The 13,933-nt window shown below is 46.0% G+C and overlaps 1 protein-coding gene across 1 annotated transcript in view; it reads right to left on the bottom strand.

Moving 5' to 3' along the window:
- Window positions 1-13,933, bottom strand: part of OTOG (otogelin) — a 956,473-nt gene that overhangs the window by 696,996 nt on the left and 245,544 nt on the right. The window contains exon 15 of the mRNA XM_069221482.1: window positions 1,476-1,653. Within this exon, the coding sequence (XP_069077583.1) occupies window positions 1,476-1,653 (178 nt within the window). The remainder of the gene's footprint in view (window positions 1-1,475; window positions 1,654-13,933) is intronic.

Raw genomic sequence — 13,933 nt, 5'->3', positions numbered from 1 at the left:
GACGTGAACTCCAAGGTTTAGTTGGCTCTCCTCTTGCGCGGTTACAGGGACACAACAAGTTTCAGGAGGCCTTTTCCCTAAGGTGCCCTATGGCTACCAAACATGGACTGGAGTTTGCTGTTAGCCTCTGCCTGATACCCTGAACGTCTCTCAGTGCCCCACCCTGAGGTTTTGGGGGCTTTAGAAGTGTTCCCTTCTGAGTGTACACTTGTGGGTGTTTGGGTCTTCAAAGAAATGTCAATGTTTGTTTCAGAAAAGGGGCACAGTCTTTTCTGCATGGTGACTTAAACGCTTTTTTGAACTTTCTGACTTCTAGACTGGCCTCACAATCACACCTAGGTCCCAGTTTATTGCTTCCACAAATTGTCATTGGCACTTTGTGCTTTTTAGCACTACTTCTACTCAAAACGTTCAAAAACAATTCCTCTGGTTTCCTTTAGAAGATATTGTCATTTTGGTGTAATGTTGTTTATTAAATTTTATTCTAATGTTCTAATTTGGCTTGGGATTTTTATTGGTTGGTGTTTTTACTTTATTACTGTTTTGGTATTGCATAATACTCTCCAGATTTTAGCAATAGCTTCAAGGGAGTTGAGCTCAGCTTAATTTAGAGACTTTAAGGGTCCATCCTGAAAACAGGGCGTGATTATTTCTTGTGGCAAGCAACCCCATACAATAATAATACAGTTTCATACAGTATTACAGGGATGTACCAGCTGCACATACAAGCACTTTGCTCATTCACAGAAAGCAGCACTGAAGTCTGTACCTGGCACACACACTCTTGCACTATGCCATTTTTACTTGAAAAGGGTTGACTTGGGGAAATTTACAATACGGACATGTGATTGAAATGCCCTCTCTTTGCATTAAAGACCATGTACTCCACTGCTCACAATGGCCTACATGAGCTATGGAATACACATTTACATTCCCACCCATGGAAGCCTAATAGTAGTCAAATACTTTAAAGATAAGACTCCTTTGCAGCAGGTTTGCAGCAGGATTCTTATTGCATCCAGACACAACAATGAAGTGGTGGGAAGAGAGTCATCCGAACAGTACAGCTTTTGCTTACATCACATATAATTGCACAAGTATAAATAGTTACAGTTTGAGATAAAGTGATCTACTCAAGATTGAACAATTATGTTCAAATACCAAAGCTAGAATTACAGCACATGTCTCCAAGATAGAAGGTGAGCATCTGAGCCACCAGATGAAATATCCTTCTAAGAACGGGATGTCAAACGCTCCTTTATCTCATTTTAACACTTCTGGAAAATAACCATTGAAAACATTCTAGAATTTAAAATGCACCTCTCCATAATTATTCGAGGTTTGAAGCACTGGTTGTTTTCTTCAAATTTTACGATCAAAATTCATGAACATGAAGTAATTACATTAGGTTAAATTTCCCTGCACGTTTTCAAAGCTACAACATATACATTCAAAATAAGAATAATGATTCATACAAAAAGTCATCTTGGATGTTCCCATTGAAGGTCCCACAAAGTCCGACAGTGTCATCTTTCCAGTGGCCATCAACCCGAAGATAGATCCTCAAGCCTTCCCTGTCGTACTGTATTTGTAGTCCAGTCTGTGTTTTTACTTGCATGAATACAGAGGACAATTGCCTGATTTCAAACAAATCTGTCAAAATGAAAATTAATACAAATAGTGTGAGATATTCACCAATATACTCTCTGGTTGCAAAAACATGTACTAAATTACATTTCTATGTGCTTTTCCTTCTATTGAGGTGGAAAATTGTTGAGAAAATAGATTGTGAACTTCAAGCAATAACATTATGGTTTTGTTATAAAATACTATTACAACATAAAAGTTTAGCAAACATAAGTGCTGCATAATTCTACACTATATGTTCTTAATACTCGACAAATACCACGTTTGATGTCCTGATTTTAAATCGAATATGCTAACCACTGATTCTGTATGCAAAGAATTAAGAGCCATTGGTCAAGGTGTACTAAAATGTTACCTTTTCTATTGAGAAGAATCCCTGTCAGTCTCACCCCTCTTTTCTGAATAATTCAGAACAAAGTGCTATGTTGTGCTTGCTTTCGTATTGATGAAGCCTGTCTACTTGAACTATATACTCCAGTCCCTGAGGTAAACCCTAATTTCTTTAGTTGTCTTGAGGTTAGCTACAAAGGCACATAAAGCCTTAATCACACTTGCCTGTGTTGGAGAAGAATTATGGGACAATATTAAATTGACATGATTGCTTTATTCATTATTTTTGTATAGCTTTAGTTCATCATTGGGGATGCCTTAGAGAACTTTCAAGATGAGGTCTTCTGAGCGAAGGTAGAAGAATAATCAATAGTCAAATGAATTATGAGGAACACATAATGTATGGCTTTGTACTTTCAGCTGTGGTATAGATCACATCTTGGCAGAAGAGATGTGTCTTCTGCGACTTCCTACTTTTTGGATAGTTACCTTCAGTATAAAATGGAAGTAAGTTCCAGAGGGGGGCCTTGACCATGGATTGATCTGCCTCCAAAACCAAGTGTGTTATCTTAGCCTTAAATTAGGCATCTGGTCATTGGTATAGTGCCAGAAGGTTGGTAAGTTAGGACGGTGCTTGACCATGAAGATGAGCATTCGACTTGAAAATCCTTTGGTTGTATATCTGAGTATTACTAGCAAAAATACAGTCTGATAAACATATCATGTCCTAAATATTATTTACAAAAAGTTTGCTCTATTGGGTGGAGATTTTATAGTAATCAAACAAGATGAGATTGTGACAATAATATTCTCATACTATACCCTTCTTTTAATTGGGGGGTAATGCAGGGGCTACATTGCAAATGTAATGTCTATGTACTGTAGGTAGAGAATAGAGTTTTTCCCTCTTTGGAGTTGAACTTTCTAGAATGGCCACTGTATACTGTGCCTCAAACATCAGTAGTGGAGATCATGGCCAGTACCAGAGCAAGCCTTTGGGAAAGGTGCAACAGAGACTGGGTAGCTCAAAAAGAACCTAGGTAGTGAAACATGATTTATGGATCACTGATCACATGTAGAATCACTGACATGTTAACATCAAGACCATCCAAATTGCAAATATTTTGAAATTGTTATGTGACTATGCTAATGTATTTAAACCAATTGAATGGCAGAGAGAATGAGTTGCTAGATGTTCTTGACAATAACTCAATCTGAGTGGTGTTCAGATGGATATTGTATCACAAATGTGACAGATATCCAGCCCACCCAATTGCAAGTGCATTTGATGCTAATGCACTTGCAATAAGGCAGACAGGATATCTGTCACATTTGCAATGGACTACTCATGTGCTCTAGTTCATGTCAGCCACTGAAACACTAGTTGTGCATATAGAGTTGAATGCAGATAAAGCATTCTATAACTTGCTAGTCATCAACGGGTTCACTGAAGGCTTTGATCTGAATTTGGGTGGCACCTCTGCACATTTTTATAAGTTATACAAAGAAAAAAAGACTCATCTTACACGCATCTGATTTCATTTTACACCTATTTACCTTTGGATGACTAATATGTTCTGTCAATTATTCTTTTTATGTGCTGGTTCATATCCAACCATAAAAGGATGATGGACAGAGTGCCGAAACCATTCAAATACTCAATCCCAGTTACAGATCTGGGTTAGATCCATTGTTCTTTTCCTCACCATGCCACCCCCGTCTGGACCCGGTCATATGAAAATCCGTCTTGGCAATGCTGCCCATGGGAAAACTCCATCCCAAACCGCTAGGCCAGGTCCTCCCTAGACCAAAAACAAGCATCCTAGGACCAACTTCGGGGTATCACCCCTCATCATCCAGGCCAACTTGAATCCAAGTGGCACAGCAAGCAAAGGGGGCCACTTCTGGGTGTACCCTGACCACTTACGGTGACTTTAGCAACACAAAAGAATGATGGAGGAGTGCCGAAACTTTTCAAACACTCACCCCAGTCACAGATGTGGGGTAAATACATGGTTCTTTTGCTCACCATGTCACTCCAGTTTGAACCCAGGCGTCTGCACAATGCTCATCTTTTGGTACAGGGAGAACTGTGTACCTAATAATGTTCACAAACAAGGTTTTCACTCATGCTATTTTCAAGTTCACAAAAAACAATAGATTACATAATATGTATTGTGTGTCACACTTGAGGTGGTCAGATTGCTCTCAGGATAAAAGGAACAAGGGCCCTATCCTGCGGGCTGATCATTTTACACACCAGAAACATTTTTAATAGTGATTCTGAATTTCTTAAAAAACAGATAGAAAATGCTTCGAAACCATGATTCAGCAAGCAGTTCACAGTAGCTCATTGTGATTTTCCATTTCTGGCCACACTGGTCACAATTACTTGTTTTATCTTGCTTCCCGGCAACTCTTTCTTAAAACTGCAGTGTCCCTTATTTGCCCTGTAGAAGAAACAGGTCTCTACAAGTTACTGATAGGGTGGAAAAGGCCTCAAATATATCTGTTACCAATGATATAGTTGCATAGGTAGAAATAAAGAGGTACATAAACAGTTGATTCAAAAAAATTGAAGAGGAACAAAATAGTCTGACTGCTTGGCAGAGTAGGACTCAGACACAGCAGGAAGTTCTCAGAATGAACAAAATCCTAGAATTAGCACAGTGAAAACAGTAAGCTAATGTACAATACACAGGCACAGTCAGAGTTCCTAAGGGCACATAATCATTCGATAATGCGGAACAGTGAAAACCAGAACATTTTGTATAGGGAATGGGGGTTAATGGTGGATTTTGACTGCTTTGCTGCAATCAAATGTAAGGGAGCCAATCTCAGAAAGGGGTTAACACAAAGGATGTTTCCATCCATTTCCTAGTTTGGACTCATGGAAAGCAGGAGTAGGCAGGTAAAGTTCCAACTAGCATCACACTTAGCCCCAGACAAACAAGAAGGCATCCTTTAGCAGATTTTGACCTTGAAAGATAGATTATGATCAATGAATCCAAGAATTGCAACAATAATATGCTGGCATGTCTCCCCAACATGGTACAGCCTCAAACACCCGTTTGGCATGCAAGCTGTCATGAGTTTGGACAGCAGCTGAGTTCCTGCATGCTGCACTCACATACCTCAGGATCGCAGCCTGCAATGTGGAGATGATGTCCCCTTAGCACACCAAACAACTGCAGCCTGAAAGTATTATGAGCATCACTGGATTCAAATATATAGCCACTTCATAATTTCCTGGCATCCCAGAAAATGCCCGATTGAATTCTCAGAACAAAAGCGGGCACTGATAGGAAAATCAGCCAACAAAGAACGCTCACAAGTGGGCTAATCCTTCCAATAAATGCAATAGTAGATACTCGCAAAAAGTGTGCATTGAAAGTTTTTCCTCTACTTAATTATCATACTGACTGCATTAGGATGAGTGTAGAAGCAATAACCACTCTGCCAAAGGTACAGTGACGAAGGGTTTCATTTGTCATGCAACTGAAATATTCGGTGGCAGGGGAAGGTGATAAGCTAAAGGGTTCATCTGCCCTGAGATACAAAAGAGATTAAAATAATGAGAAATTAGCTTAAAAGGTAAATAAGTAGTGGTCTAAAACCATAAGGAAACCCAATCGCCACAGGTGAAAAGTGCAAACATCAATCTATGTTGATCAACAAATATCGTCATGGTCTCCTAACACATTGAAGCTTTGCATACAATAAGCACCAATTACAAGTGGGGCAGAGCTAAAGTACTGCACAGTGTTAATGCATTAGTCTTGCTACTTCCAAGCACAGGTTTTACCACATGCGGAAATACCACTCGCTAAATTTGTCTATTATGCGGTTAGTGACTACCGTGTGGAGATGAGGAATTAGTGCCTAAATTTACCTCCTTCCCAGAGCAGGCGGTAAACATAAACCATAGGTGAACAAATACCAATAGAACTAATACTAAATAACATAAATTAAAGGCACCTATAATGAAATATGCCACCATTGTGTGAAAATAACTTTTTCACAGAGAAATGTTCTCACTACCTCATACAAATTGTGACCAATGAGTCATCTGAGATGAACAATTAATTAATACGAATTTTGTTTTGATCACATAAATGATGAAGCCCATGCACACACAGGCCCTCATTACAACCCTGGCGGTCAGTGATAAAGCAGCGGTCATACCACCAACAGGCCGGCGGTGAAAATTTTTTAATTATGACCACGGCGGAAACCGCTCAGATGGACAGCCACTTTAACACACCGACCGCTATGGCGGAAGCAGCAAGCACCACGCCGGTAGCCGCCAACAGCCAGGCGGAAGACAATGTTCCGCCCACTGTATTAAGACCGGCCTATTCGCCACCTTTTCCAGGGCGGTACCATTGACATCAAAAGCACAGCGGAAACAGAACACAGAAGTCAAAGGACTCACATCTGGACACTCAGGGAACAACCAGAACACCAAGGAGCCCGAGTTACACATTTTCCCCATGCTCGTCTACCTCTTTCTGCATTACGAGCAGCAACGCCGGCAAAGACGACCATGGTGAGTACTGCCGCCTAGCACACAAGGGAGGAGGGAGGAAAAAGAGAGTAACACACACACGTAACATGCAGCACCTTCCACCCCCACCCCCTCCCTCAACACCATACACACAAACAGATGCAATAACATTATATATCCACCCCGTACCCCTCAGGAATAATGCAAGGACAAAAGGAATTGATTAAAGTGAGTGTAATAAGATAAAATAGTAGAAATACGTGCTTTGAAATCAAAACAGTATATACATATATACAAATGGAGGGACACTGCCCAGTCCTCAATGTCTGTGGCCACAGGGCCACAACACATAGGCCAAGGCCCCACCTCACTCCTGCAACAACACAGAAAGAACACTGCAGGGGCATCACGTTGAAAATACACAGGCACCTCAGAGGGATGGGGAATGGGGAGCACCTCAGCGGGAAAATGGTACAACACCACTGGTCCTGGATGGGGCTACATGCCCTGTGCGATGTCCTGGAGAGTGCAAGGCCACAGTTTCTTAAGTGGGTGGTTTGCCCACTGCTTGGTCCTGGGGAGTGCAAGGCCACAGTCTTTGAAGTGGGTGGTTTGCCCACTGCTTGGTCCTGGGGAGTGCAAAGCCACAGTCTCTCAAGTGGATGGCTACTCCACTGGTTCTGGAGAAGGCCTTGTGTCCAGTGTGCTTCATCCTATCAAGGATGCAGTGAGTGGATGGCTTCTCCACTGGTTCTGGAGGGGGCCTTGTGCCCAGTGTGCTTCATCCTGGCAAGGATGCGGTGTGTGGATGGCTTCTTCCACTGGTTATGGAGGGGGCATTGTGCCCTGTGATGCAGCACGTGGGGAGTGCAAGGTCACAATCTCTCAGCTGGGTGTCACACCTACAGGATTTGCAAGGTCCAGGATGCACTACAGCCCATGGAGGCAGGACTACACACTGCCCGCCAATGGTGACGGCTGCTCAGTTCTGGCAGTGGCGGGGCTGGTGTCGGGGCTGGCAGTGGTGAGGTGAGACTTCAGCCCATCCCCTGCAGCCTCGGACAGCTGCCCACTGGGGCCGCTGATGCTGGTGGCGGTTCTGGTGGAGGTGGGGGGAGGCTCCAGCCCTTCCCCTGCAGCCTCGGACGGCTGCCCACTGGGGCTGCTGTTGCTGGCAGTGGTGATGCTGGCGGTGCTGCTGGCGGTGCAGGCAGTGGTGGGGGGAGGCTCCAGCCCTTCCCCTGCAGCCTCGAACAGCTGAACCGCCATGGTTGGTGGTGGGGGCTCAGAATCGGTCTCAGTCCCAGGCCTTCTGTCCTTCCTGCCTGCCAGTGCAAGCCCCTTGCCCTTCCCTTTAGCAGCTGGTGGTGCCTCCTTGCCCTTCCCTTTGGCAGCTGGTGTTGCCTCCTTGCCCTTCCCTTTGCAGCTTGTGGTGCCTCCTTACACTTCCCTTTGGCAGCTGGTGGTGCCTCTTTGCCCCTCCCCTAGGCAGCTGGTGATGCCTCCTTGCCCTTCCCTTTGGCAGCTAGTGCTGGCACACTTTCAGTGCTGATGGCTGGTTCCTTGGAGCCTCTCACACCTGCAGTAGCTGTCGATACTACTGTGGCCATGGACTGGGTGGCTGAGGTGCTCGCCTGGGTTCTGACCACCCTGGCCCGACATGAAGGACGGGGGTAAGAGGTAGGGAAGAGGTCAACAGTGGAGAGGCAAAGCTTCTTAGGGACATTGGGGCAGGAAGTGGGTGAAGGTTTGGGAGTGGAGGAAGAGGGAGTGGTTGTAGGAGGTGTCTGTCTGCTGATTTTGGGTGCAGGTACATGGGCAGGATGCTGTTGTGAGGTGGATGGCTGTTGGGTGTTGTGAGGTGGATGGCTGTTGGGTGTCTGAGTGCTTGCGTTTGTGTACTTTGGGAGGAGGGGGGCACAGACGCAGTGGGAAAGGACACAGGAAACGTATGCATGGATGTGGGGGTGGTGACTGCCATTGAGGGGTGTGTACTGATAGGTGTGTTGGTGTTGGTGGTAATGGATGAGGATGTGGTACATGCAGGTGTGAGGGGAGACGCTACTGGGAGGGAGGTGGAGGACGAGGAGGATTTGGCCACAGTGAAAGCTGACTTCTATGCAATGGGACATATCCTTCCTCAACATCATTGGGGCAATCAATGGCACACATATTGCTTTTGTTCCCCCCCGGAGAAATGAACAGGTGTTCAGAAATCGAAAGAGCTTTCACTCCATGAATGTGCAGATAGCGTGCCTGGCGGACCAGTACATCTCCCACATCAATGCAAAGTATCCTAGGTCTGTGCATGATGCCTTTATCCTGGGGAATAGCAGCATCCTATATGTGATGGCTCAACTCCAGAGGCATCGGGTGTGGATAATAGGTGAGCCCTGGTTCCCACACAGTATATGTTGGTGTATGGGTATGGTGTTGGTCATAAGGGTTAGTGTGTGGCTAACAGGTATCCCTCGATATTTGCAGGTGACTCTGGTTACCCCAACCTCTCATGGCTACCGACCACTGTGAGGAATCCCAGGACAAGGGCAGAGGAACATTACAATGAGGCACATTGGAGAACAGGAAGAGTAATAGAAAGGACATTTGGCCTCCTGAAGGCCAGGTTTCATTGCCTTCATCTAACTGGTGGATCCCTGTACTACTCACCCAAGAAGGTCTGGCAGATAATCGTGGCATGCTGCATGTTGCATAACCTTGCCTTGAGACACCAAGTGCCATTTCTGAAAGAGGATGAGGATGGAGATGGGCGTATGGCAGCAGTGGACCCTGTGGACAGTGAAGATGAGGAGGCAGAGGATGAGGATGAGGACAATAAAACAGCAATTATATGACAGTACGTCCAGTGACACACAGGTAAGACACTGTAACTTCACTACACTGACAGTTTTGTGTTTGACATTGTACATGGCAGGCAGATTCTTCCAATTCTATGGCCACTTACTGTACTCTTTCGCATCTCCATTTTCAGATATCTGTGCCCCACTGTGGCACCTGGTGTGTTGACTGCAGCCTACTACAGGTCATTCTTATGTATTGATTCCTGCACAGTTGTATTGCAGCGTTTAAAGCTTGTTAAACAAATACTTTATTCAATCATTTGACAGACTCCATGCTTGTATTGTTTAAATTGCGTTTATTTAAGTGCTAAGAAGTAGAGGGGGTAGTGGAATGGGCTGGGTTGATGGTGGAGGAAAATCCAGGATAGAGTCCAGTCTATTTGTATCACAGGTGCATTGTCCAAGGGGGCATAGGAAGGGGAGCAATGGCAGTTCAAGGTGGACAGTGTGACAGAGTGTGACACAAGGGTGACAATCAGGAGAGTCTTATTTCCTGGAGAGGGTCTTGGCAATGTTCTCTGGCTTCTGCCTGGTTCACAGGGACCACTTGCGGGGTGGTTCTCCTTCTGTAGGGGAGGGGTGCTGGTGGCCTGTTGTTCCTGTGCGAGGCCTCCTGTCCACTAGCGGCAGCGAAGGTAGAGGGCTGTTCATCAGTGTGGCTAGTGTCAGGGGCCCAGTGGTGTGCCACTGCCTCCCTCATGGTGTTGGCCATGTCCGCCAGCACCCCTGCAATGGTGACCAGGGTGGTGTGGATGTCCTTCAGGTCATCCCTGATCCCCAGGTACTGTACCTACTGCAGCCGCTGGGTCTCCTGTAACTTGCTCAGTATCTGGCCCATCGTCTCCTGGGAATGGTGGTATGCTCCCAAGATGTTGATAAGTGCCTCCTGGAGAGTCGGTTTCCTGGGCATGTCCGCCCCCTGTCGCACAGCAGTCCTCCGAGCTTCCCTGTTGTCCTGTACCTCTGTCCCCTGAACCGTGTGCCCACTGCCACTGACCCCAGGTCTCTGATCATCCTGTATTTGTGATGTGCCTTGGGGTCCCTGTAGTGGTGGACACACTGCTGAATGACGTGTCCTCGGGACAGAGGTATGGGCCCACTGGGTGGGTGCTGTGGTGGTGTTTCCTGAGGGGGAGGCTCTGTGGTGGTATGGGACTGTGCCTGGGTAACCGACTGTCCGGAGATCCCTGATGGGCCAGGTTGGTCATCCTGATCCAGGTGTCCAGAGCTGCTGTCATCACTGTGGGCCTCTTCTGTGGGGGGACTGGATGTTGCTGGCACCTCCTCTCCGGTGGCGTTGTGTGGGGGACCTGTGGGGATGTGAATGCAGTGTTATTGTTTCTGCATGTGACATTTTGTACAGGGGTGTGTTGCCCTCTATGGTTGTGATTGCCCTGTCAGCTTTGCATTGTGTGAGTAGTGATATTGTGGGCTAGGTGATTCTCTCTAATGTCCATGCTTTAGTGATGGGTGTCCATGCATGGCTGTGAGTGATGTCCATGCATTGGGGGTGCATGCGGCGCTTGGTATTGGGATGGCTGGGTTGTGATGGTGGGGTGTATGTGAGGTGGTGGAGTGATGGGGTGAGGGTAGGGGTGGGGGTATGAGATGGCATGTAGGGGGGGGGTGAAAGTAGTAAAGAGTTGACCTACCAGAGTCCAGTCCTCCTGCTACTCTCGCCAGGCCCTCAGGATGCAGTATTGCCAAGACTTGCTCCTCCCATGTTATTAGTTGTGAGAGAGGAGGTGGGGGTCCACTGCCAGTTCTCTGTACTGCTATCTGGTGTCTTCCTACCACGGAACGCACCTTCCCCCGTAGGTCGTTCAACCTCCACCTGATGTCATCCCTTGTTCTGGGGTGCTGTCCCACGGCGTTGACCATGTCCACGATCCTCCGCCATAGCTCCATCTTCCTAGCAATGGATGTCTGCTGCGCCTGTGATCCGAATAGCTGTGGCTCTACCCAGATGATTTCCTCCACTATGACCCTCAGCTCCTCCTCAGTGAATCTGGGGTGTCTTTGTGGTGCCATGGGTGTAGTGTGTGTGATGTGTGTGAGAGTGTGTGGGGTGATGTGTGGGGGGGTGTGCTGTAAGGTGCGTGGATGGTGTATGGGTGATGGTGTTCTGTGGCTCTGGTTCAGTGGGTGCTCTTGGTGTCTCTCGCTGGCAATTCTTTCTAGTCATAAAGGGTTTGTGGGTAATGTGGATGTGTGTTTTATATTGGTGTGGGTGTGGTATGTGTATGTGTGTCAGGTGTGTGTAGTTTGAATTGTCCAATGTAGTGTTGTTTTGTATGTGTGTGTGTATTTTGAGCGCAACGGTATGTACCGCCAATGGTTTACTGCCGTTGAATGTCCGCCGCGGTGATTCGTGGGTCATAATGCTGTGGGTGTAGTTCTGTTGACTTAATGGGGTGGGTTTTGCTACCGTCAGTTTATCACTGACCTTTGGGCTGGTGGACTTGTGTGTGTGGCTTTATAGTGACGGATTGCTATGTGTGCGTCATAATATGGAGAGCGGTAAACCGCTGTGCCGGCGGTATGTTGGAGGCAGTCAGCATGGAGGTAAGCAGGACTTACCGCCAATGTCATAATGAAGGCCACAGTCTTTGTCTTTATTTAACTTGCAAAAGATAGGTGATACTGGGTACTACTGGGTGAGGCTCTTTGATAAATTCCTTTCACTCCCCCTAATGTTTGTCTATATTTCCCAATATCAGACTTTACTGAGGAACAACACAAGGACTATAGAATAAGATTAAAGGTGGGCTTTACTTCCTGATGACCTTATGTGGCTGAATCATGGTACATTATTAGCAATTCTTCTCAAAGTTTTTTGATTGGTGCCCACTGCGCCTGCTGTTCAAAGCAGAGATTATTACATTGAGCCAAATGCATCCTGTTTGCAGGTTTTCCAAGACCAATAGATTTAACAGCTTGTGTATTTATTTTACTCCTTCTATAAAGGCTTGGGCTGCTCAAATTACATGATCTTAAGGAATTATTTCATGTTGAATGGAAACTGGACGTTTTCAATGAAATGTTGGTAAGGCATCCACCAGAACGGTGCAGCAACTGAGGATTTAGGGCCATATTTATACTTTTTGACGCAAAACTGCGCTAATGCAGTTTTGCGTCAAAAAAATTTGCGCCGGCTAACGCCATTCTGAAGCACCATGCGGGCGCCGTATTTATTCAATGACGTTAGCCGCCGTTAGCCGCCGGCGCTGCCTGGTGTGCGTGGAAAAAAACGACGTACACCAGGCAGCGTCGGCGTAGGGGGATATGGGGCTTGGGCGTCAAGAAATGGGGCAAGTCAGGTTGAGGCAATTTTTTCGCCTCAACCCGATTTGCGCCATTTTTTACGACTCCCAACCCCCATAGAAATGACTCCTGCCTTAGCAAAGACAGGAGTCATGCCCCCTTGCCCAATGGCCATGCCCAGGGGACTTATGTCCCTTGGGCATTGTCATTGGGCATAGTGGCATGTAGGGTGGCACAAATCAGGCCCCCCTATGCCACAAAAAAAACACTTACCTGAACTTACCTTAATGTCCCTGGGATGGGTCCCTCCAGCCTTGGGTGTCCTCCTGGGGTGGGCAAGGGTGACAGGGGGTGTCCCTGGGGGCATGGGAGGGCACCTCTGGGCTCCTTCAGAGCCCACAGGTCCCTTAACACCTGCCTTTTGCAGGCGCTAAAAAACGGCGCAAAAGCGACCGTACGTCATTTTTTTTGACCCGCCCACTCCCGGGCTTGAATTTTGCCCAGGAGTATAAATCCGACGCACATGCCTCGGAGTCGATTTTTTAGACGTGAACGCCTACCTTGCATCTCATTAACGCAAAGTAGGTGTCCACGCTAAAAAATGACGCAAACTCCATGGACTTTGGCGCTAGACGCGTCTAACGCCAAAGTATAAATATGGAGTTAGTTTTGCGTCAAAATTGCGTCAAAAAAAACGACGCAATTCCGGCGCAAACGGAGTATAAATATGCCCCTTAGATTGTAAAAAAACATACTTAGAAAAGAAGCATTCTCAGTGGGCTTGGCAGCTATTTCAAAACTGCATATTGCAGAGGTACTGCATGTTTGCTTGAAGTTCAAATGATTCACAGGCCCCAATCATGAGATGCCTCCACTCCATGCAAGATTGTTTTTGGTTTAGAGTTCTATTTCAATGACAGAGAAATTAATTTCTCAGGTGGTGAAGACATGCAATTTGTAAAGGATGGGATGTTCCAGGGTTTTATCTTCTTGTTGTGATGATACAATGCCGGGCCAATGGCTTCTATGAGCCATCTGTCTTGACAGTCAATTTTCTTGATGGACTAGAGTGATATGTAATGTTTGGGCTTCTGGACAAATACTTTTCAGGTGATACAAAGTTTTCTGAGTTTATGAACTTCAATGAAATTGTGTCTGCATATTTATTTCATAAATGCCATGTTTATAATGCAGGTGAGGTGAGCTATTCAAATATGAATCCACAGTAATAAATTACACACCCTGAAGAGCTTTGTGTCACAGTTGTGGGCACTGGCTAGCCTCACATTGTATTAATTTCCTTGAGATAACAAGACAACTCATGAAA

This window comes from Pleurodeles waltl, chromosome 3_1, assembly GCF_031143425.1.
Source record: "Pleurodeles waltl isolate 20211129_DDA chromosome 3_1, aPleWal1.hap1.20221129, whole genome shotgun sequence".
Lineage (NCBI taxonomy): Eukaryota > Metazoa > Chordata > Amphibia > Caudata > Salamandridae > Pleurodeles > Pleurodeles waltl.
This window is presented reverse-complemented; position numbering and strand designations above follow the sequence as displayed.